Below are 24,169 nucleotides of genomic sequence, written 5' to 3'. Positions count from 1 at the left end.
CTGCACGTGTGCTGTTTCACCAAGACAACGCACCCGCACATCGAGCTAAGGTTACGCAACAGTTTCTTCATGATAACAACTTTGAAGTGATTCCTCATGCTCCCTACTCACCTGACCTGGCACCTAGTGACTTTTGGCTTTTTCCAACAATGAAAGACACTCTCCGTGGCCGCACGTTCACCAGCCGTGCTGCTATTGCCTCAGCGATTTTCCAGTGGTCAAAACAGACTCCTAAAGAAGCCTTCGCCACTGCCATGGAATCATGGCGTCAGCATTGTGAAAAATGTGTACGTCTGCAGGGCGATTACGTTGAGAAGTAACGCCAGTTTCATCGAAGTCGGGTGAGTAGTTACTTAGAAAAAAAATCGGAGGCCTTAGAAGTTGAATGCACCTCGTACAATGACGATGATGGTCTTCTCAAAAAAAGACAAACAAATATTTGTATTTTATTTATGAAATGTATGTTCCAAAGATGATTTTGCATAAATAGCACAGTAATTTCTTTGCTCATGTTGTTAGAGGTAAATCTTTGTTTTTGGTCAGTTAGTTAGTTGTACGAGTTTGAAGTGCAAGGATGTGGTACAAGTTATGTGTGTTATATTGATTTGTATTGTGAAGTGAAATGACTGAAAATATATGCATTATGCACCAGAAAGTCCACAGTGGTCACATGATTTTGTAGAAGCAACCCAAACATCCTCTAGACAATCACAAAAAAAAAAAAAAAAAAAAAAAAAAAAAAAAAAAAAAAGGATAACGAGCCTTCAAATCACAACAAAGAAGAGGAATAACAGATGTGTATTATTAATAAAACTGGATATTCAAATTCTACTATTGCTAACTCTCGCTGCAGTGTGTCACTATCTCAGCATGACAAGTACTGTGAAAATGAGACCAGTCAACCAAATTAGTAACTTCCTTCAAAAATTAATGAATCAGCTTTGGGCAACTAGAGAGTAGCGATGGTTAGACTGGGGAGTGGTGAAACATGATAAATTGTTCACAGTAGTTGGAGGGTTCAAAAACACTATTGTTTGTCCCCTCACATTAATCAGTCACACTGCCCTGTAAGATTATACCACAGGACAATTTAAGTAGCACAGCCATATGTTAATGATATATACTTCATAACCAGCTATATGTCCTTTTGAATTTATGTAGGTGATCTGGTTTTGCCCCTCAATAGAGAAGTCTTGAAGCAATACTCTCTGCAGAGCTAAGTACAATGCATAAATACTTCAAAAAGTGGAGATTAACACCAAATCCAATGAAGATCAAAATTAGCTGCTTTCTTCTTAACAACACAATGGCCAAGTGCAAAGCTACATGTCACTTTTACTTGTAAAGTCCCCCACCACCAAGACTTTCCAGAAGAACTGTGAGTAACTCTTGATAGAACCTTGTTCAGCAAAAGAACATATAGAAATCACTGCAGCTAAGACTATGGAATAACATCATAAAGAAGCTAAGTAGTACCCCATGGGGTGCACGAGCAACAACACTAATATGTTGTACCTTAGGACTTGTCTTCTCTGCTACTAAAAACTGCTCTGGTGTGGCTTAATAGTTCACATGTGAGTAAAATCGATGTTCAGCTGAAAGCAGCAATGATGACAGTAACAGATGACATCAGATCTATTTCTCTTCACTGGTTAATAATTCTAGGCCACATTGCACCACCAGACCTGCAAAGACAGAATTCCTCTCTCAAGGAATATGAAAAATTAATTAAAATTCCTCAGCTCCCAATCCAGTCTCATGTGCCTGTACTTCGAATGATTTATTAAAATCTGGACAGTCACCTATCTTATTGGCAGAATTACTGCAAGCAGTGAATTTCACCATGAGCAGAAAGTGGTCAGAAACATAGAATAATATACCCTCATAAGACCTGTCACAGGATCACCCGATGTGGAATTGCCATGATGTGATTGGAAAACAATTAATAATATTAATACAGGCCATGACATCTGTACAGAAAGCCTCCACCAATGGAGGCTCAATGTGACTGGTGGCAATGAACATCAGAACATCAAACAAGTTGTAACAAGCTGCAGGCGACAAGCTTACCCTTGAAATCTAGATTTCTTTGAAGTGACAGACCAGCCCTTGAATGGATTGAAAATTTCGATATTAGATACTAGATTTAGCTGTTTAGTTCTATTTATTATGCAGTTCATGTATGTTAGTTGCAGTTCACTTTGTACTGTCATGCACTAAATACAGTTAATAGATAAGTATAACAATATTATGTGAAAGTATGTGTTCATTAATAATTTGTGAAGAGACAATATCTCATAGGGATCTTATTTAAAAGCTAACGTTCAAATTTTTTTGTATACAAGAACATTTCAACATGAAACTTGTTTTTCTGATGAAATAATAGATTTTGTTGGCCAATCATTATCTTTCAGCAAGAAACTGGACTTCAGTCAACAAAAACAAATACAGACCTTCAAAAGGCCTATGGTGTAAGTTGTAGGAATAATATCCTAGGAGGTATATCATCTTAATATTAGTGTGGCATCTGAGAATGTTTACTCATTTGAGTCACACTGCTATTTTTGCTATTATGTAGAGGAAGTCCTAAATGGGGCTCAAGGGAGTGTATTAAGGAACCAGCTTTGCCACTGCTGTCAACAGCATCTGTCGGAGAGTAGGAAGTCAGTGCAGAATTCTATGTACACTCACAATTTTGTAATAATATGGTCCTCTTCTGCCACTTTCACAGTAACATGCTGGTTGCAATTATCCATCAAGGTGATGGCAATGCATACCATTTCCTGTTTCCAACCAAGAAAAATCCACTAACAACATACTTAAGGCATACCATTCTAGACATACATGTATATTCCAGGTGTCTCTCCTAAGAGTCATCAAGCATATTTTCTCTGATGTTTCAGCATATATCTGCAATTTTCTTTTTGCAGTCTATAGCTGGAGTTAGCTAAAACAAACACCACTCTCACATTTTTTGTGCAATGCCCAGTGTTGACAGAAAGAGTCATAAGGTGGAACTTTACGTGTCCATTTGATACAGCAGTTCCAAATACGTCTAGAGTAATATTTTGGAGGGACAGTACAACACAAAGAATGACCAGGTAATTGGGTGTCACTTGTGTCATACATCTGTATGCAAGATTTCCACACTGCTAAACATCCCTAGATCGGCTGTTTCAGATGTGATACTGAAGTGGAAACATGAAAGGACATGTACAGCACCAAAACATAGAGGCCAACCTTGTCTGTTGACTGACAGAAGCCGCCAACAGTTGAAGAGGGTCATAATGTGTAATAGACAGACACCTATCCACACTATCACAAAGGAATTACAAACTGCATCAGGATCCACTGCAAGTACAATGACAGTTACACAGTAGGTGAGAAAACAGATTTCACAGTCCAGCAGCTGCTCATAAGCCACACATCATGTCGGTAAATACCAAATGAGGCCTTGCTTGGTGTGAGGAGCATAAACATTGCACGATCAAACCGTGGAAAAACGTTCTGTGGAGTGACGAATCACGGTACATAATGTGGCAATCCGATGGCAGGATGTAGCTATGATGAATGCCCGGTGAACATCATCTGCTAGCATGTGTAGTGTCAATGGTAAAATTCCAGGGTGTATATGGGGACAAGGAAAAAAATTCCTGGACTTTTCCAGGATATCCCGATTAAAAGATATGCTTTTTCCTGGATGAAAATACACTTTTTTCATGCTATGTGACAGTTGGTTTTCCATAGTTCCCTCGGAACTGTAAAACTTATCAATCCTTTGAATGGTTAACGTTTTATACCACTCGCGTAGAACTTCCCAAAAAAAAAAAAAAAAAAAAAAAAAAAAAAAAAAAAAAAAAAAAAAAAAAAAGGAGAGAAGTTTTGGAAAGACCTAAGACCTTTGATTTGCAGCAACATATACAGTGCATATTTTCGTATTACAAAAGTATAATTTCAAATTGCACCAAACACAGCACGTTGGTTTCCAGAGCGTTGAAACAGATTGCGACGTCCTTTTATAATCCAATCATATCTCATGCCACATGATCTTGCCAGCTGATGATAGCAGATATTCAGAGCATAGGACACATGTTATAGTCAGCCAATAGCAAGATTACTGATTACATAGCGCGAACACACAAAGAGGAAAAGTTAACGGTTTACATTAATAGACATAGTAAGTTACAAGAAAAGCTAAGCTTCCACATATAATATTGGTCACTAAGATTAACAAGCTAAAACAGAAGCTAAGTTTTCACATGTAATATTGATCTTTTTTTGCGTGTGTAATACTTAGGATTTGTAAAATGACTCTTAGTGTTCATTAAAAAATGACGATCATTCCACTTGGGACCTGTGGAATGGTACATTAGCTTATTTGTTTTAGTTGTAAATATTTGTCATGTATTGTTGTTTTTCTGACATGTTCCACATCCTGGAGGACCTCCTCACTACGGATCAATTGGAATGAAAGTAAATCTAATCTAATCTAATCTAGGATACATAACACAAATGTGCCAGTAAATTTAAAATTATGACATAAATGTCCGGTCTTCTGGGCTCGAAATTCTTGTCAGTGGCTGGTCCTCAAAGTGCTCAGTTTTGAACACTCTGTGATTTAGAAATTCATCCTATTTCTCATGTGTAACATAATTCATCTTGCGTAGAAAGAAATTTATTTTGAAAGTAATGCTTTTCGAACTACCATTCGCAATACTATCTGGAGACTGTTAGAAATAGGTTTCATTTAGCAGCTGCCAGAGAGCACACAATACAGGCATTATTGTGCATGTGCAGCTGCAGTGGTGTAGGAAGTCCACATGTTCCTATGTATAAAGCACTAGGAGAGCTTTCATTACACCATAAAAGAAACAGGGCATCAGAGGATACTCCCAAATTCATCAGAATTTTGTAAACCATACTAACATGCATAATTCGGCTTGAAATACACATTGGTTGTTTCCAGATTCACAATGAAGTAGGTCCCATCTGATATTAAGCTTTTCAGTGTGGTTTTTTGGATGTAAATTTTCTTGGAGTTCTAGTACTGTATGATCTCATTTTTGGTTCTTTATTATGGCATAATGCCATACGCAGCAGAAGATGATAATGTGCACTTGAAATTCAGCGAACAGTTGGAACTAGCCAATACTGTGGAATGAAACAATTCATTTCAAATAAAATGATTGCCTGAATAAAGCCAAATTTCTTTAGCAAACTTGCAAAAATAACTTCACTGTTTTGCAAGGCAATTAATGCTTGACTGCTAATAACTCAGAAGTTCAATAAAATCAGAAAACTGACACTAATAATATACTTTTGCCCTCTGAAATTATGTTAATGTATTTTAATTCACTTGATAGTTCCTGGCCACAGAAATTCATTTTGTTTTCATTTGACATGCGAGCTGTAAATGTAGAGAAGCAGCAAAATCACTTAATGCAAACACGAGTCACATGGAGACTAACCCCCTCCCCACTACAACTCAGACAACTCTGCACATGCGCAAATCTGGCAGCTAGGGCACACGACAAAAATTTTTCTCGTTTGCAGCTAACGGCCACACTTTATGTAGCAGGAAGCAGGAGAAGTTACTGCTCATACGTGAGTCAACTGCGCATGCGCATGAGCCCGCTGGCAACTGGTCAAACAAATCTAATGTGAACAGTTGTGATATCATGCTCATAGCAAGCAGTTTATTGTTACGAAGAATTACACAGTCTTTGCCCTACAGCATTTGATATATTTTTGCTATTTGCAAACGCTTGCATGCACAGTGTTTTGTTGTTTTAAATGGCACATTTCCTTTGTCACTAAAGTTTTATTTCTTTTTCCCCTCTCATTTACATTTTATTGCAGCACTACTATTCTCCAGTAGTAGGATACAGTAACATTCTTTGCTAGAGAGTCAATTCTTACCAGTCAAAATTACAAAAATTTAACTGAAAGCTAAAACAATGAAAATTTCCCAGAATTCCAAAAGATTCCCGGGTCTTTCCGGGTTTTCTCCCGGATGAAAAAATTCCCGGGTTTTCCCTGGATTTCCCAGTTGTCCTGGGTTGTATACACCCTGAATTCGGAGGCGGTGTTGTTATGGTGTGGCCATGTTTTTCATGGAGGGGCTTGCACCCCTTATTTTTTTGTGTGGCACTATCACATCACAGGCCTACATTGCTGTTTTAAGCACATTCTTGCTTCCCACTGTTGAAGAGCAATTGGGGAATGGCAACTGCATCTTCCAACATGATCGAGCACCTGTTCATAATGCACGGCCTGTGCCAGAGTGGTTACATGTCAGTAAGATCCATGTAATGGACTGGCCTGCAGAAGCCTGACCTGAATCCTATAGAACACCTGTGGGATGTTTTGGAATGCCGGCTTTGTGCTAGGCCTCACCGACAAACATCAATACCTCTCCTCAGTGCGGTACTCCATGAAGAATGGGCTGCCATTCCCCAAAAAACCTTCCAACACCAAATTTAAGATATGATTGCGAGAGTATAGGCTGTCATCAAGGCTAAGGGTGGGCCAATATCATATTGAATTCCAGCATTACCGATGGAGGGCACCACGAACTTGTAAGTCATTTTCAGCTTGGTGTCTGGATACTTTTGATCACACCGTGTATGTATATGTGATTATAGTTAACATTAATGAACACATTAACATTTTATTCTTCCTCATACAACTACACCTAAAACCAGGTTTTTTACTGGTTACCAGTTTTGAAGTAAAAATTCATCAATGGAACAGGAGAAGTTGTGCAGGAGAAATGATTTGAAATTAGATTTAAAACTTGCTTTGCTACCTGCCAGACATTTTATGTAATTCAGCAAATGATCAGATAATTTTACTGCTGCATATTGAACTCCTCTCTGAGCCACTGACAGCTTTACAAGTGGGTAATAAATGTCATTTTTTCCTCTAATATTGCAGGTATGTATAACTGTTCCTCTCAAATTGTGATGGATTGTTTATGCTGAATTTAATTTGTGAAAAAATGTATTGTGATGACACAGTTTAAATGCCTAGCTCAATGAAGAGGTACCTACATGACATCTGTAGATGAACACCACTGATCATTCTTACTGCTTACTTTTGTGCAAAAAATACTCTCTTTGTAAGCGATGAGTTTCCCAAGAGAAATTATTCTGTACAACATTATTAAGTGGAAATATGCAAAATATTTTGGGAGGGTGAGATGTTTGTTTCCAAGATTAGCAATTATACAAAGAGCAAAAGCAGTTGAAGTGAATTTCTTGAGAAGCTCAGTAACATGCTTATTTATTTATTTGCATGTCAAGTTCTGTAGGACCAAATTGAGGAGCAAATCTCCAAGGTCATGGAATGTGTCAGTACATGATATTACAACATAAAACTAATAACAGATAAAAATAAAATGTTTATAAACCCAAAAGAGTCAAGCAATTAAGTTTAAGTTCATGCGATCAACAATATAACATAAGAAAGAGCTTAATTTTTCAAGGAACTCCTCGAAAGAATAGGAGTGACCCATGAGGAAACCCTTCAGTTTCAATTTGAAAGCACATGGATTACTGCTAAAGATTTTTGAATTCTTGTGGTAGCTTATTGAAAATGGATGCCGCAGTATACAGCACACCTTTCTGCACAAGAGTTAAGGAGTCGGATCCAAATGCAGGTTGGAATTCTGCCAAGTATTAACTGAGTGAAAGATGCTTATTCTTGGAAATAAGCTGGTATTGTTAACAGGAAATGACAAATGGCAGCATTAAGGCTTTGAATAAGACACTGAATGTGAGCTTTCCATGATAGTTTACTATCTGAACACCTAAAAATTTGAACTGTTCAGTTTCAGTAGTAATATACCCATTCTGTGAAATACAAATGTCTGGTTTTGTTGAATTGTGTGTTAGAAATTGTAAAACTGATTCTTACTGTGATTTAACATTAGTTTATTATCTACAAGCATGAACTTATGTCATGAACTGTGCTATCTGAAATCGAGCCAATGTTGCACACAACATCCTAGTTTTCAAGTAGCAGTCAGTACGGGCGAGGGTGATGCTGTCGCTGCTGCAGTACTGGTTATTCTTTTTGTTTCACTGTCTCTGTTAATACACAATGATAAAATAATTATCACACTAGACTAATTTGGGACCTCCTTTTTGAATGGGGATGTAAAACTCTGCTTTAAAAACAATTTTGTTTGTAACAGGAAACAAATCAATGCTTTCTGTCAACAGTGGGCGTCACATGAAAGACATGATGAGCAGTATTTGCTTGGGCTGACTCCAGCTACACACTACGAAAATTAAATTGCAAATGTTTACTGAAACGCTAGAGAAAATGAGTCTGATGACGCATAGGAGGAACACCCCGTATACATACAATGCAAAGGAGAAGGTACTTCATAATAATGTTCCCCACACTTTGACATACTGCATTCATGCATGGAGTGAAAGGAAAAATTATTATATGCATGGCTATAAGTGCTCCATAATTTCCGTAAACTTTTTCTCAGTATGTGTATTTAAAATATACTATGGTGGCAGAAGAATTGGTGCAGTCTATCTTGAATAATTGTTCTCATGGTTTCATGAAAACACCACCTTTCTGTGAAAGTACCCAAGTTCAGCCCCCTAAGCTTCTCTACTGCACTTTTACATATTCTGTACCAATATGTCAAAATCCTAGTTGAGCATATCTTAATAGCTTAGGCGTCTAAAGTCAGGGAACTTTGTAAGGACCCCAGATGTATGATCAGTATTCTGGAATAGGTAACACTAGTGTTTGTATGTGTAATCCTAGTGACAAGTATAAGTGTTTCATTTTCCTTTCCTACTGCAAATTTCACATGGCTGTCTTTTTAGTTTTACCACTAGGTATTTAAATGATGTAATAAATGAAAATCCAGGATGCAAAATTACAGGTGTAAGAGGATTGATCACTGCTCACCAAGTAGGAGGCACCAAGCAGTTCCTGTAGGCACTCCGTCATGAAGAAATGGTACAGGAAAACAACAGTAAAGAAAAAGGAGAAATATAATTATAAGGTTCACAGTAACAGGCCAAATCAGTAGCTGATGCATTCATTGTGCAAGTGACCTTAGAGATACCAGGAAGATTGTCGAATTCTTCTCCAGTTATCACAGGGGTTGAGAAGAAAAGATGCCATTTACTTTAGGGAACTTACATGGTTATAGAAAAGAAGGGATGTGAAAAACTGCAGTTCTTACTGCATTTACACCGACATATTTGATATTTTTACAATACATGTGTATTCATAACATATTTCATGTTTCCACTGCAGATTGCTAATATCCTATAGTGTTGCAGAATGTTTTGTTACAAAAATGTAGTAGTATGAATGATGACATAAAGGAAAGAGCATGCAAGTTATGCAATAGGATGTCTTGGCCACTTTCAACAACGTTCTCTTCCATAAATTAGAAGGATTTTGCAAATAGAAGCTCTTCTGAAGAACAGGGTGCACTCTGAATAATAAATTGAAGACACATATCAATATACGCAGCAGTGATGCTGCTGACTATGGTTGAAGGGCAAGAAGCAGATTCCATATTTCTAGATTTCCAGAAAGCATTTGACACAGTGCCCCACTGATAACTGTTAACAAAGATACAAACATGCGGAATAGGTTTCAACATATGCGAGTGACTCTTCGCAAGCATTAGGACCCAGTACATTGCCCTAAATGGTGAGTGTTCATCAAATATGAGGGTATTGTCAGGAGTGCCCCATGGAAGTGTGACAGGACCACTATGATTTATTATGTACATAAATGATCTGGTGGACCAGATTGGTAGCAATCTGTGGTTTTTTGCTGATAATGCAGTGGTGTAAAGAAAGGTGCCAAAGCTGAGTTACTGTACAAGGATACAAGATGAGTTACAAGAAATTCCTAATTGGTGTGATGAGTGGCGGCTAGCTATAAATATAGAAAAATGTAAGTTAATGCAGATGAGTAGGAAAAACAACCTGTAATGATTAGCTATAGCATTAGCAGTGGCCTGCTTGATGCAATCACATCATTTAAATATCTGGGCATAACATTGTAAAGCAATATGAAATGGAACGAGCATATGAGGACTGTGGTAGGGAAAGCGAAAGGTCAGGTTTGGTTTATAATGAGAATTTTGGGAAGTGTGGTTCATCTCTAAAGGAGACTGCATCTAGAACACTATTGCAACCTATTCTTGAGTACTGCTTGAGAGTCTGGAATCTGTACCAGGTCAGATAAAAGGAACACATAACAGCAGTTCAGAGACAGTAGGTTTGAACAACACACAAGTGTTATGGAGGTGCTTTGAGAACTCAAATGGAAATCCCTACAGAGAAAGTGACATTCTTTTCAAGGAAAACTATTGAAAAAATTTAGAGAACTTTTTGAAGCTGACTGCAGAACGATTCTACTGCTACCAAAATACATTTCGCATAAGGACCACTAAGAGACAATAAATTAGGGCTCATATGGGGACATATAGGTAGTAACACTTTATTTGTGAGTGGAACAGAAGAAAAATGACTAGTAGTGGTACAGCAAATGCTCAACCATAACCATATAGTGACTTGTAGAGTATGTATGTAGATCTAGATGTAGAATGTTTGCTAAAAGCTTACAACACAAATTCTGAATTTAAATTTGAATCTTAAAAGCATTTCTTTACTCATTTCTCTCACTGGGTCAGACACTTGCTAGTATAAAATGTTACACTTCCTAAACAGACAAAACTGTGACAAATTTTAAAGAAAGCTTGCACAGTACTTAAAGAAAACTTATTCTCACCAGAAACTGTATCTATTTGTTTAGAACTGTGGTGTTCATTTGCTTTGGAAGGTGATGACAAATATATCTGCTGGAAGTTTTTCTTGTTCTCCATTTCAGCAGCTGCTTTGCAAGTATTTGGACTTTCAGGCATGCACTGATCTTCTTTGTACTCTCCATCCTCTTGGCAGTGCCTGCAGGCCAGATATTTAAATATCTGAGATAAAATTAATCAATACAATACATCATAAATATTATTATTCTTTTCCAGTATTAACTTACTTCTTTTGTATAGCAACATATGCAAGCAGACCACTTGACAGAAGCAAAACTGTAGCACATACTGTTGGTACCATTACATACGGATCTTCGTAAAAATGTACCACATTTGCCAGAACCTGACTTTCTTGCATTGGAGCAACAGTTGCTGTTAAACACAAAATTAATTAGTGGCTGCCATCTTATTGTATTCTGAAGAAATCATACTGCTGAAAAACAATGTTAGTCCTGCACCAACAGTGTAAAATATGACACTGAGAATTTTTTGTAGTGGTATTCATATACAAAAGATTCTTGATATCCTGCTTACAGTTTTCACTGTTGGATGTATAGAGAATTGAAGCAGTGAAATCTCAGGCTTCCAACCATTGTACCTCATGGTGAACAGTATCGAAGGAAGATATTGGAACATCAGCAATCTGTAATAAACTGCTTAGGTTTCTTAGGATCTCTTGCCCCGTAAAAATGTTTAAAATTGTATATAAAAGGCAAGTAAGTTGTGAAGATAGCACTTCATGCTGATATACATTTTTTTATTTTTCTATATTTTCTTTTACTTCTTTCCTGCTTTACTTTTATCATACATTGAAAATGTTATTTCAGAATGAGTTTTGTAAATTTAATTCTTGGCATAATTATGTTTCTGTTTATGTAATGTAATTGTTATGATTGTGACTGCCATTTTCAATTATTCTGGTGCTGTATACTTTCTTACGCTTTAACATGTTATTTGCATTCATTTTCTGTGGACAAAGTAATATGAAATTCTGATTTTATATAAAACTGTAAATCGATGTAATCAGACTCTTTGAAAGTGTTATGTGAAGTGTATGAGTCACATAAAAGTATATCGATAGGTCAAAAGCAAAGGCATCAACAAAGAGTTGAGAGTTAGAAGAAGCGAGTGGAGATGATTGTTGTGTTGTGCATACGTCCTGCTACACATTGTGTTCTTGGTTGGTGACAGTGCTACATTTATGATCTTGATGTGTGTCATGATTAAATACCTAGTGACTTTATATGTTGTGTTGCTGATTTGCTGGAGCAGTGTTTTGACTTTGATATGCAGACTGGTAAGCTATGTGCATGGTGTAAAGGTACTGTTTACAATTGTAGACACTAAAAACTGTTTGGTACATACCATGGACTGTGGAATGAAACAGAAAATATGGTTACACATTTTTGTGTCCTACACTGACATGAAGAACTTTAAATGAGAATGTACAATATTCAGATGGCTTCATAATCGAAGTGATTGCACAGACAACTGTGCACGGCCCTTATTGTTCAATTTAAAATAAGGACTAATGATTTACAGGACAAGCAACTTCAATTACTTTCTTAGTGCAGATGAATGTACTGTGAAAAGTGCTGCACCACTACTGTAAAGCATAAATCTGAAAACTTTGTAACAAACATTATGATGGCAGGTAACATCATGCGCTAATAGAAAGAAGTGTGTTTTATGTTCATAGCTGCATGCAGATACACTTATTGGAATTGCACTGTGTGCATGAATAACGCCATATTGCACACTTTGTGTCACCTTGCTACACTCTACAATTTTTGTACTATACAGCATTATTCATGCAGAGGCACAAAAACTGCATTGAGTCTCCTTGCTGTTTATTATTGCCCTCAGATGGCTAACGGGTCAACTATTACAGCAGTTGATGCAGACTGCTGTAAACATTATTCCACGTGATTCTACAAAATGTCAGAATTACCATACAGCATTATTTAATTGCCAAAGCTTCTTTGTTCATATATTTTGCAAATATTTATCTGCATTTGTATGCTGTACTGTTAAGCATTTGATCTCATGTGAACTGTTGTGTCATGCTAATGGACTTCACATTCTATGCATTGTCCACCATTGCATTGTTAGGTAGAAACACATCACGAGTTGTTCAGTTTGTTTCAGAGAATATTTTATCAGTTGTAATCTGTTTAATTTGGGATAATGGGTGATCATTCATGTTGTTGCAGTTTCTGGGTGAATGTGTGAATGTAATGTTCAATCAAACTGAAGAGAAGTAGAGTATTCCTGGATCCAGTAAATTTAGGGGAGATGCATCTGAGTATTGTCAGTCTGAGTAGTTGTATACGGTCAGTTGTAGTTCAGTCAATGTTCTAGGAGGTACTGCTTTGGATGATAGAGTTACATTTTGTGATACCCTGTGCGCTGTTACCACCACAAAGTCCACAATTCCAAAACGTCTGTAAATTCTTTTGAAACCACAGAAGTGCTAGATTCAGAGTGGCTAACTTTGGTTGTGTCATATTTACACTTCTTCGTGTTTCTATTTGTGTGGTTTATGAGAGAATATGATCTGAGTTTATTGACTTGTTTACACAATCTTTACTCTAAATAAATTTCTATACATAGATATATTGATTAATTGGAAAATTCAATCTGTGGATTTACTATGAATAACAAACATTGCTACTTTAAAAATCAAGAGGTGTCCTATTTACTCTACGAGAACTTGATGTGTAGTAAAAACAATTTCCAGTAACTAAATACAATAAATTCCATTCTCTCATTCTCTAATCAGAAATGAAGTGTGCTAATGTAATTATGACCATCAAATCATTTCCTTATTCATAATATGATAGAGAATGTGTGTAATCAGAAAAAACTCCACTGACTCACTGTTGTATACAAAAGGATTTGCTGCTTAGGGAAAACAAGATTACAAATTTATGAAGAACCAACTATGAATTTGTAACAACACAATTATATATGCATATAAATTTTTATTACAATGTATGGATAACTTTGTTTTATCTTATGTATATTATTTATGTACATGTTTGTATGCTCCATTTTCCTTGTAATGAATTCACATGAAATTTACATGCACATTTGGACAACATCTACACAATATTTACTATCTGTGGTTGGATGAAGAAATTAAAAAATTCTTGCCTTTGAAAATTAAGAGATAGGACTATCTGATTTATATTGTGACACAAGGTTTAGACAAGTCACGAAGTGTGTGCCTGGACCACTGAATTGGTTACAGCACTAATAGCAAAAGGCACGATCTCATTTGGTTTAACCCATTACTGCTGTGGCGTAGAGCACCATAAATATCGATATTTGTTCAGTGCGTAAGTGTGCTATCTTTGAGGAGAGGCCTTTGGGCAGGATGTTGGACGCTAACGGCAGTTAGCCTCCGGACTTGTATCTGTGTAGAAGCTAAGTGTGAATAAAATCTATATCTGAGAGAATTCTAGTTGTTTACCTACAACTATTCCATATTCCCTCACTGGTGACCCCATTTTTTGTGTAATACGCATCCGAGTTACCGCCCGAAGGTTATTTACGCGCCTACCGCGTCGGGTTTCTCCGCGATCGCGAGGGCCTTTGTTCAGCTCCAGACAATGGCCTTTCAGCACTCACCGCCGCCTGGATTTCAGCAACATCTCTCCAGCACTCCTGCCGTCGTAGTGGACATGCCGCAAGAATCTTCGGAATCCTTCAGCCAGAACATGCAGTAGAATTCATCGAGTGCCGTCAGTTTCTTCCAACCGCCAACGGTCGTGGACTCTGGCTTTGTTAGCCTAGACCTTCCCACATGTTCTCCACAGAGTGTTGGTCAGAACATTCCTACTCCTGTGTCGAACGCACAATTCAATACAGTTCGTGACATCGAGCGAGGTTTTGCTACTTTGGAAAATCCAGTAGTAAATTCAAACTCGAATCAGTTCCCACCACGTGTGTATCCTTCCGCGCTGGCTAGTCAACAGGTGTTCAATGCTCGCCAAACAGCAAATATCACACCGAGTGTGCATCCTAGTGGACATGTGTGGGATCCTTGTGTTGCTCCTAATCAAGTCAACAATTCTGTGCTGGACAGTAATTACTCCGACATCTACAACCAGCCCCACCACTCACGGTTGAGTGAATACTGTGTGCATAACGGACATTCACTGGCGTACTTAAGTACTTGTGGCTTCCCTCCGAGCTACCACGTCAATGAGAATGCACATTTTGACTACGATCCTCACACTGTTCGAGCGTCCGTCGCTTCTCAGCCGCCCCCCCCGGCGTCAAGTGAATTTCGCGATTCCCGCATTACGGGATGCCAATAATTCGGATTCGCTATCTTCTGCATGCTCTACTTCCATCCAAAGTAATAGGCGCACCTCTGCAGTGACTGCAGTGCCGAATCTGCCAAAACTACCAGACTTCAAACCCGCTCACCCGGAGTTCTAGTTTAACCTGGTTGAGCAAACATTCAATGTCTGTGCTTTGGACGACGACGCACGCTTCGCCTGCCACATGAACCATCTTCACGACCGCGTCGATTTAATTTACGATCTGGTCAAAGCACCCCCCCCCCCCCCCCCAGCAGGGAAGTATGCTGTGGCGAAACAGACGATACTGGAGCGCGTCTCTAAAACCAGGAGAGAAAATGTGCGACAGCTCATCTACGAAGAGCGTCTCGGCGACAGGTCTCCGTCCCAGCTGTGGCGCTGCATCCGTCTTCTCGTCGATGAGCAAGTTATGCCTGATGACACGCTGCAGAAATCTGGACTGAAAAGCTGCCTTTGCCTGTCCAGACTGCAATCTCTGCGTATGAAGATAGGCCAGTAAATGAACGTTTACGCGCCGCCAACAGAGCATACTCCGCCAGGCAACGTGAGCTCCGTGTACTGCATTCTGGACGTGACCGCACTAACACGCTTTCTGACACCATGCCCTTGTCTGGTGTTGCTAATAACAAGTTTGTTAAACTAGCCACCCTGCCTGCACCTTCAAGTCCCTGCAACGACAGTGCATCAGCCTCTGTGGAAGACTCTAGGGCACATACTCCGTCACCTAGCAACTACCCACAGGAGCACAGGCCCGCCCAACCTTACTATTTCTTCCACGCGAGATTCGGGGAGCAAGCTCGCAAATGCCAGTCACCGTGTTCTTACCCAAACTCCAACCACAGGTAAGCTACGGTGCAACCATCCCACGTTGCACTCCGTTTCGGACAACAACAGTAAGTGTGGTCGAGTCTATGTTCGCGATTTATGATCAGGTGTATGTTTTCTGGTAGACACTGGCACAGACGTCTCTTTGCTGCCGGTTCGCCTAGCAACCAATAAAGTGCAACCACACAAAACAGTACTTCGAGCAGTGAACTTGTCTACCCAACAGTGTTCGGGTTCCACTTTGTATACAGTGAAACTTTCGCCCGAGTGCAAGCTGGAGTGGACGTTTCTAGTGTCAACAATTGAAGAACTTATTCTTGGAATTGATTTCCTCAAGCACTATCAGTTGTCACTAGATTTTGTGCAAAATACTGTGTTTTACCTCCCCCTTAACAAACATATTCCTTTCGCTCCGCCGAGTGACAGTTCGGCTAACACCAAACATGTGTGCTGTGCTAAGAAGTGTGTAAACCTATCCTTGGAGCTGCAATCTTGGACAAACAAGTGGCTAGTGGAGTGCGCCAAGTCTTCGAAGTTGCGGATGGAACGTACGGAACTGCTGCTGCATCTCCGCAACATACACCACGAGTTGGCCTCCACACAACAACGCCTTGCGGCACTACAAGCAGACAACTCGTCGGCTACAGTCAAGGTCAGTCCATGCCAATCTGGTGTTCCCATGCCCACGCACGTTAACGACAATGTTGTGAACTCTGTAAACTGTGTCAGCACCCCCTTTTGTAATGATAGTGTATGCCCGGGTGCTCATGCTCCTTGCGTTCCGAATGGACAATTAACTTGCCAAGCTCGTGGGAATGAACTACGGCCATCTGCTGTTTGGCTATGCCCACTCATGCCTACAGCGCTTGTAGTGGCATGGCCCGCTACCAAGAACCAGTGTACCAACCTTGCCCATGTTAGCATGCGTGCGGCCTTTACGCAGCCTACGAGCGGTTGGCACACCTGTACTTCCGTGCCCTCAGCGCCACAGCTTTGCCCATCTGCCACTGCCTGCTCCGCTTCACGGACATCTGACTGTTGTGCCGCGCCACGTATTGCAGTAGTCACTAATGGCACAGTTCATCGGTTACGTCTAACCGATGGGCCGCCCATATCGCAATGCCCATGCCGCCTCAAGCCGGAATTTATGAAAATTGCAAAAGAACAATTGGATGATCTGTTACAAAAGGGAATAATTGAACCTTCTTCTGGCTGCTGGACTAGTCCTATCCTGTTTGACCAAAAGAAAGACGGTACTTGGCGTATGGTCAGAGACTATAGGCATTTAAATGCCCGCACCATCATTGATAAATATCCGGTCCCACACATTGCCGACTTCAATCATGCGCTCACAGGTGCAAAGTACTTCTCTGTTTTGGACTGTAAGCACACATTTCACCAGATTCCTATGGCTCCAGAGGATATTGAAAAGACTGCCATAACCACTCCCTTCGGGCTGTTCCAATACAAATTTATGCTGTTTGGGTTGAAAAACGCCCCCCAAACGTGGCAGCGTTTCATCAATCAAACTTTATCCCATCTAGACTTTTGTTTTGTATACATGGACGACATATTGGTTTTTGCTTCTGCTTTGGAACAGAGTGAGGAGCGTGTTCAAGTCATGACAGATATTTTAGCAGCCACTGATATTGAACTGAACAATAAAAAGACTCAATTGCACCAGTCATCCGTCACATTTCTATGTTATGTTGTGTCATCGGACAGTCTGACACCACCGCAGGACAAGATCAAGCCTGTTCTCGAGATGCTACACCCTCAGACCTATAGGGAATTACGCAGGTTCATCGGAACAGTTAATTATTACCGAAAACATTTTCGAGCTGCTTCTGTGGTGCAGGTTCCTCTCACAGATGCTCTCGCTGGCCCACAAACTTCTGGCACCCGCCAGGTACCATGGACACCAGACATGGACAAGGCATTTAACAAACTCAAACAGCTGTTGGCCTCCACTGTCACTATTGCTCACCCACGTGCGGACAGCACAATGTTTATCACTACTGACGCTAGTGACAATGCTATCGGCGCAGTACTGAGTCAGACATACAACGATGTTATGACCCCCCTGCAGTTTTTCTCAAAAAAGCTAAACAACGCGCAGAAGAAATACTCAGCATTCTACAGAGAATTACTTGCAGTTTATGAGGCCATAAGACACTTCAGAACTGATGTTGAGGGATGAGATTTCTATGTGCTCACTGATCACAAGCCGTTGGTTCCTGCCATAAAAATTCCTACGGCTGATCCGCCCCCATGACGCTTTCGTCACATCGATTACATCTTGCAATTTACAAATGACATTCGCTACATCCGAGGAGCGGACAATGTGGTTGCTGACTTTCTCTCACGTGTTGGTGCTGTCACAACCTTAATTGACTTAACGGACCTACCTCGGTTGCAATCGGCAGACCCCGATATCATGCAGTTAATTTTGGACCATAGCTCCTCTCTCCAACCGGTACGCTCTACTTTCCATGGCATATCTGACTTAGTGTGGTGTGATGAATCGACTGGTACATTGCTGCCATTCATTCCTATGCCCCTTCAACGCCAGGTCTTTGACAAATTACACACATTAGCACACCCCGGTGTCAAAGCTTCCACCCGTCTGGTAGCTGAACGGTTTGTCTGGAGAGACATACGCCGCGACTGTCAGTCTTGGGCAAGGGCATACATGTTGTGTCAACAGAACAAAGTTTCCAGGCACACTTCCCCACCCCTTGGCTGTTTTGCCCAACCGCCAGGCCGGTTTCACCATGTTCATGTCGACCTTGTAGGCCCTTTGCCCCCCTCCGAGGGTTTCCGTTACTTGTTTACAGCTATTGACAGGATGACTCGGTGGGCTGAGGCTGTGCCTATTCCGAACATTACCTCTGAGACAGTAAGTCGAGCATTTTTAGATTCGTGGATCTCTAGATTTGGCTCACCTGTTTACCTCACCACTGACCAGGGGCGACAATTCGAGTCTTCAGTTTTCTCTGACTTATGTAAAATGTGTGGTATTGTCAAAATTCATACTTCTGCATACCACCCCCAAAGCAATGGGCTTGTCGAGCGATGGCATCGCACCCTGAAGTCTGCCCTGCATTGCCATGACTCACTATGGACAGAGGCACTGCCCTTCATGCTTCTTGGCCTTCGTGCGACTTTCAAGGAAGACCTCAAGGGGTCCGTAGCCGAGTTTGTATATGGCCAACCTCTAGTTTTGCCTGGAGAATTAGTCACTCTGACCCCACTTCCACGGCCCTCTGAACTCCCTTCACTTCTCGAGCGGGTGTGCTTGCAATGCAGCAAAATTCAGCCGCCACCTCCGGCTGCTCATACACCTCCGCGCGCGTACGTACCGCGCACGCTAGACTCTTGTGAGTATGTGTTTCTCAGAGACGACTCAGTCAAAGCCCCGCTTCAGTTGCCCTACACAGGTCCTTACAAGGTCGTCAAACGCTCTGAGAATAACATGGATCTCCTCATAAAAGACTCTGTAACCATGGTCTCCCTCAACCGAGTGAAACCAGCTTTCATTGAGCCTCAGGTGAACCTCCCTGATTCTGCCCCTATTTCTCCCACTCCTGCTTCGAGCGGCCATCCATCTTCCCATACCATGCATTCGGGTATTGATTCTCCACAGCGTGCTTCTCTGCCAAGCACTGCTCCTTCTCCGCATTCATCTAATTCGAGTGGCCAATCTTTTCGGGGCTTCACTCCTCACAGCCCTCACAGTCAAACTGCCAACGACTCGGATTCTACCATTGTGTTACCATCTTCATGTGACAGCTCTTTGTCACGCTGTTCAATCCACGCTGGCTCCTCGTTGCCTTCGGTCATGCTCCCTCGTCTGTCAGCTGATCACCCGAGGTTGTCTCCTGCGTAGTCCAGTGCACCTGCCTCCCCCCCTCTTAGCAGATGCTTCCCCCTGCCATGGCTTTCCCACACCTCCCTGCCTCCCTACCATTGCTCGTACAGGTGCCACCCAAGAATTCACAACACATGTACACCCTGATGACATACATAAATTATCTGTTGTCGTAGATGGCGATACGGTGTGTGTGGTACTCGCGTGTGACAATGTTGAGGGAGGAACTGCAGAATCTCGTGTGGTGCACCACTTTAAATTGAGCAGAAGTGCTGTGTGTAGCAATTTGCGTGCCTTTGTTAAGCCTTCGGGCAAGGTGATTCTCCGCCTGCCGGCTGACGAAGTGCTACACCTCCACTCCAGGACGGGACGTCATCTTCAGCCGCCAGCATCGCTTGCTGACTTCACCGTCGACGTACCAGGTTTTACCCCCCGGTCTCCTACCAGTCGACCGCTTCCGCATGACGCAGAAGAACTGTACGTCACCTTCCCAACTTCTCACGCCCCCCCCCCCCCCCGCCATTCACAGGGACATACTCCATACTGTGCGGGGGGGGGGGGGGGGGGGGGGGGAGCTATGTGGCGTAGAGCACCATAAATATCTATATTTGTTCAGTGTGTAAGTGTGCTATCTTTGAGGAGAGGGCTTTGGGCAGGATGTTGGACGCTAACGGCAGTTAGCCTCCGGACTTGTATCTGCGTAGAAGCTAAGTGTGAATAAAATCTGTATCTGAGAGAATTCTAGTTGTTTACCTACAACTATTCCATATTCCCTCAGTGCCATGCATTGCCATATGGCAACAATTGTAACACTTTTTAAAAATCGTTGATTCCATGACATCAACGAAGCGAGAGTGTTGGCAGCACTGTATTCCGTTCCGCAAGACTGTAAACATCACTGCAATGCAACAGTTTTAACAATATATTTAAATTCTGCGACATAAGCTGTGTTGGAAGTCATTGTTTGCTGAATGACAAAGAAAAATGGAGTATAAGTTCGAGTAAGAATATTTTACACAGTAACTTACGATATATAATTTGGTTTCTTAGTATGGTTGTGCTTTAAATACTCAAATATATATTCTTTGGAGGTTACTGCTTGCTGTGAAATAAATTAAGTTCATTTAGGCCATCTGAACATCGGTGTTGCCATATGGCAACGCCAGGCGCTTGTACTCAGTAAAAGGACAAATTTTCTCATTTTTGTTTTAGAAGAGGTTTCTCGCTTGCTGAGGCGCTGGAGATTCTTTATAATGATGATATTGAAGGTGATTTGTTTGTTGAGCCCCCAGATCCAAATAGAGAAAAATGATGGGTTATTTTATGTGCGGTGGCTGGAAAACTCAGTTGTTACAATGACCTCTTCTTCGTGTGGTGCACAAGAAGTTGTCCAAGTCAAGAGATTCTCGCAACTAAAAAAGCGAAATATAATGATTCCCAGACCAAAACTGGTAGCCAAATATAATACATATATGGGAGGCACTGATCAGATGGATCAGAATCTAGCATGCTATTGCATTGCAATAAGAAGCAAGAAATGGTACTGGTGTCTCTTTACATGGATGTTAGATGTCGCCATACAAAGCAGTTGGATTTTGTATAATAAAGCAAGAAACCAAACTATTTCACAGCTTTATTTCGAGAGAGAAGTAGCAACAGTGTACTTGCAAAGACACCAAGCTTTACCAAAAGGAGCCGGAAGACCATCTGCATCAAGGGCATGTTCCGACAGCCGCATATCAGATTCAGTTAGGTTTGATAAGACTGACCACCTCGTCCAGCACACAGAAGGAAAGAAGAAGAAAAGGTGTGAACACAAGCACTGTAAATCTATTGTGAGAACAATGTGTTCAAAGTGTAGTGTGGGATTGTGTATTGACTGTTTTATTCCATTTCATGCAAAATAATGCTGAGTTCAAGGTTTGATTTTTGATTATTAATGGTACTGTGTTATAAAGTATCAATTGTATGGTGAAGACTGGATAATAAATTGGCACAAAACTTGTATATGTAATAAGAAATTTCAATAACCTACTTATTTTAGTTGAAGTTGTAATCCATATAAATTTAGTTAGTGAAAGCACCTAGTGTTGCCATATGGCAACATCAAATATCTCGCGAATGGCGGTAATGACTTTCGTCGAAACAACTCTGTTGTCTAATTTATACCTTTTGCAGACATAATAAAGCAATTTTTTTAAAAAAATCATGACAAAATTAATTCTGGCACTAATGGGTTAATATGTTGGGAAAATTCATGATAACTTATGCTCAGCCTCATATTCATCAGGAATGATTCACAGTCTGTAGCTACGCATGTTCACTGTCCCACTCTTTCTTAAGTACTTATTCACCAAGGAATGAAGGATAGCTTGTGTGGGATTCAGAAAGCATGAGAAAGGTGCTAATGGACTGCCTTATGAGATGAACCAAGAAGCATACCTGGATAGGTCAGTTGGTAAGAACATTGTCTAGACAAAGATCCTTGTGTCATAGCCCAGCACTCAGTTATAATCTGCAGCAACAGGGTTCATTTCATTGCAGAGTGAAATATTTGTATTAGAGAATTCCTCTTAAGATATTTTCCTTCAGAACTGATTCCATCCCCCCACCATGAACCATGGACCTTACTGTTGGTGGGGAGGCTTGCGTGCTTCAGCAATACAGACTGCCATACCGTAGGTGCAACCACAACAGAGGGGTATCTGTTGAGAGGCCAGACAAACATGTGGTTCCTGAAGAGGGGCAGCAGCCTTTTCAGTAGTTACAGGGGCAACAGTCTGGATGATTGACTGATCTGGCCTTGTAACACCAACCAAAATGGCCTTGCTGTGCTCTTACTGTGATTGGCTGAAAGCATGGGGAAACTACAGCCATAATTTTTCCCAAGGGCATGCAGCTTTACTGTATGGTTAAATGATGATGGCGTCCTCTTGGGTAAAATATTCTGGAGGTAAAATAGTTCCCCATTTGAATCTCTGGGTGGGGACTACTCAGGACGACATCGTTATCAGGAGAAAGAAAACTGGCGTTCTACGGATCGGAGCGTGGAATGTCAGACCCCTAAATCGGGCAGGTAGGTTAGAAAATTTGAAAAGGGAAATGGATAGGTTAAAGTTGGATATAGTGGAAATTACTGAAGTTCAGTTGCAGGAGGAACAAGACTTCTGGTCAGGTGAATACAGGGCTTTAAATACAAAATCAAATAGGGGTAATGCAGGAGTAGGCTTGATAATGAATAAAAAAATAGGAATAAACAGCATAGTGACCGCATTATTGTAGCCAAGATAGATACGAAGCCCACACCTACCACAGTAGTACAAGTTTACATGCCAACTAGCTCCGCAGATGACGAAGAGATTGATGTAAAGTATGATGAGATAAAAAAATTATTCAGATAGTGAAGGGAGATGAATATTTAATAGTCATCGGTGACTGGAATTCGGTAGTAGGAAAAGGAAGAGCAGGAATCATAGTAGATGAATATGGATTGGGGATAAGGAATGAAAGAGGAAGCTGCCAGCTAGAATTTTGCACAGAGCATAACTTAATCATAGCCAACACTTGGTTCAAGAATCATGAAAGAAGGTTGTATACATGGAAGAGGCCTGGAGATACCAGAAGGTTTCAGATAGATTATATAATGGTAGGACAGAGATTTAGGAACCAGGTTTTAAATTATAAGACATTTCCAGGGGCAGTTGTGGACTCTGACCACAATCTATTGGTTATGAACTGCAGATTAAACCTGAAAAAATTGCAAAAAGGTGGGAATTCAAGGAGATGGGACCTGGATAAACTGACAGAACGAGAGGTTGTAGAGAGTTTCAGAGAGAGCATTAGGGAATGATTGACAATAATGGGGTAAGAAATACAGTAGAAGAAGAATGGGTAGCTTTGAGAGATGAAATAGTGAAGGCACCAGAGGATCTAGAAGGTAAAAAAAGAGGGCTAGTAGAAACCCTTGGGTAACAGAAGATATATTGAATTTAATTGATGAAAGGAGAAAATATAAAAATGCAGTAAATGAAGCAGGCAAAAAAGGAATACAAACATCTCAAAACTGAGATCGACAGGAAGTACAAAATGGCTAAGCAGGAATGGCTACAGGACAAATGTAAGGATGTAGAGGCATATATCACTAGGGGTAAGATAGATACTGCCTACAGGAAAATTAAAGAGACCTTTGGAGAAAAGAGAACCACTTGTGTGAATATCAAGAACTCAGATGGAAATGCAGTTCTAAGCAAAGACGGGAAAGAAGGAAGATGGAAGGAGTATATAGTGGGTCTAGACAAGGGCGATGTACTTGAGGACAATATT

The 24,169-nt window shown here is 40.6% G+C and overlaps 1 protein-coding gene across 1 annotated transcript in view; it reads right to left on the bottom strand.

Moving 5' to 3' along the window:
* Nucleotides 1-24,169, bottom strand: part of LOC126232687 (Down syndrome cell adhesion molecule-like protein Dscam2) — a 408,767-nt gene that overhangs the window by 66,213 nt on the left and 318,385 nt on the right. Inside the window, exons 26-27 of the mRNA XM_049942816.1 lie at nucleotides 11,047-11,191; nucleotides 10,786-10,958 (exon numbers count right to left, since the gene is read on the bottom strand). Of these exons, the coding sequence (XP_049798773.1) occupies nucleotides 10,786-10,958; nucleotides 11,047-11,191 (318 nt within the window). The remainder of the gene's footprint in view (nucleotides 1-10,785; nucleotides 10,959-11,046; nucleotides 11,192-24,169) is intronic.

This window comes from Schistocerca nitens, chromosome 1 (genome assembly GCF_023898315.1).
Source record: "Schistocerca nitens isolate TAMUIC-IGC-003100 chromosome 1, iqSchNite1.1, whole genome shotgun sequence".
In the NCBI taxonomy this organism is placed as follows: Eukaryota; Metazoa; Arthropoda; class Insecta; order Orthoptera; family Acrididae; genus Schistocerca; species Schistocerca nitens.
This window is presented reverse-complemented; position numbering and strand designations above follow the sequence as displayed.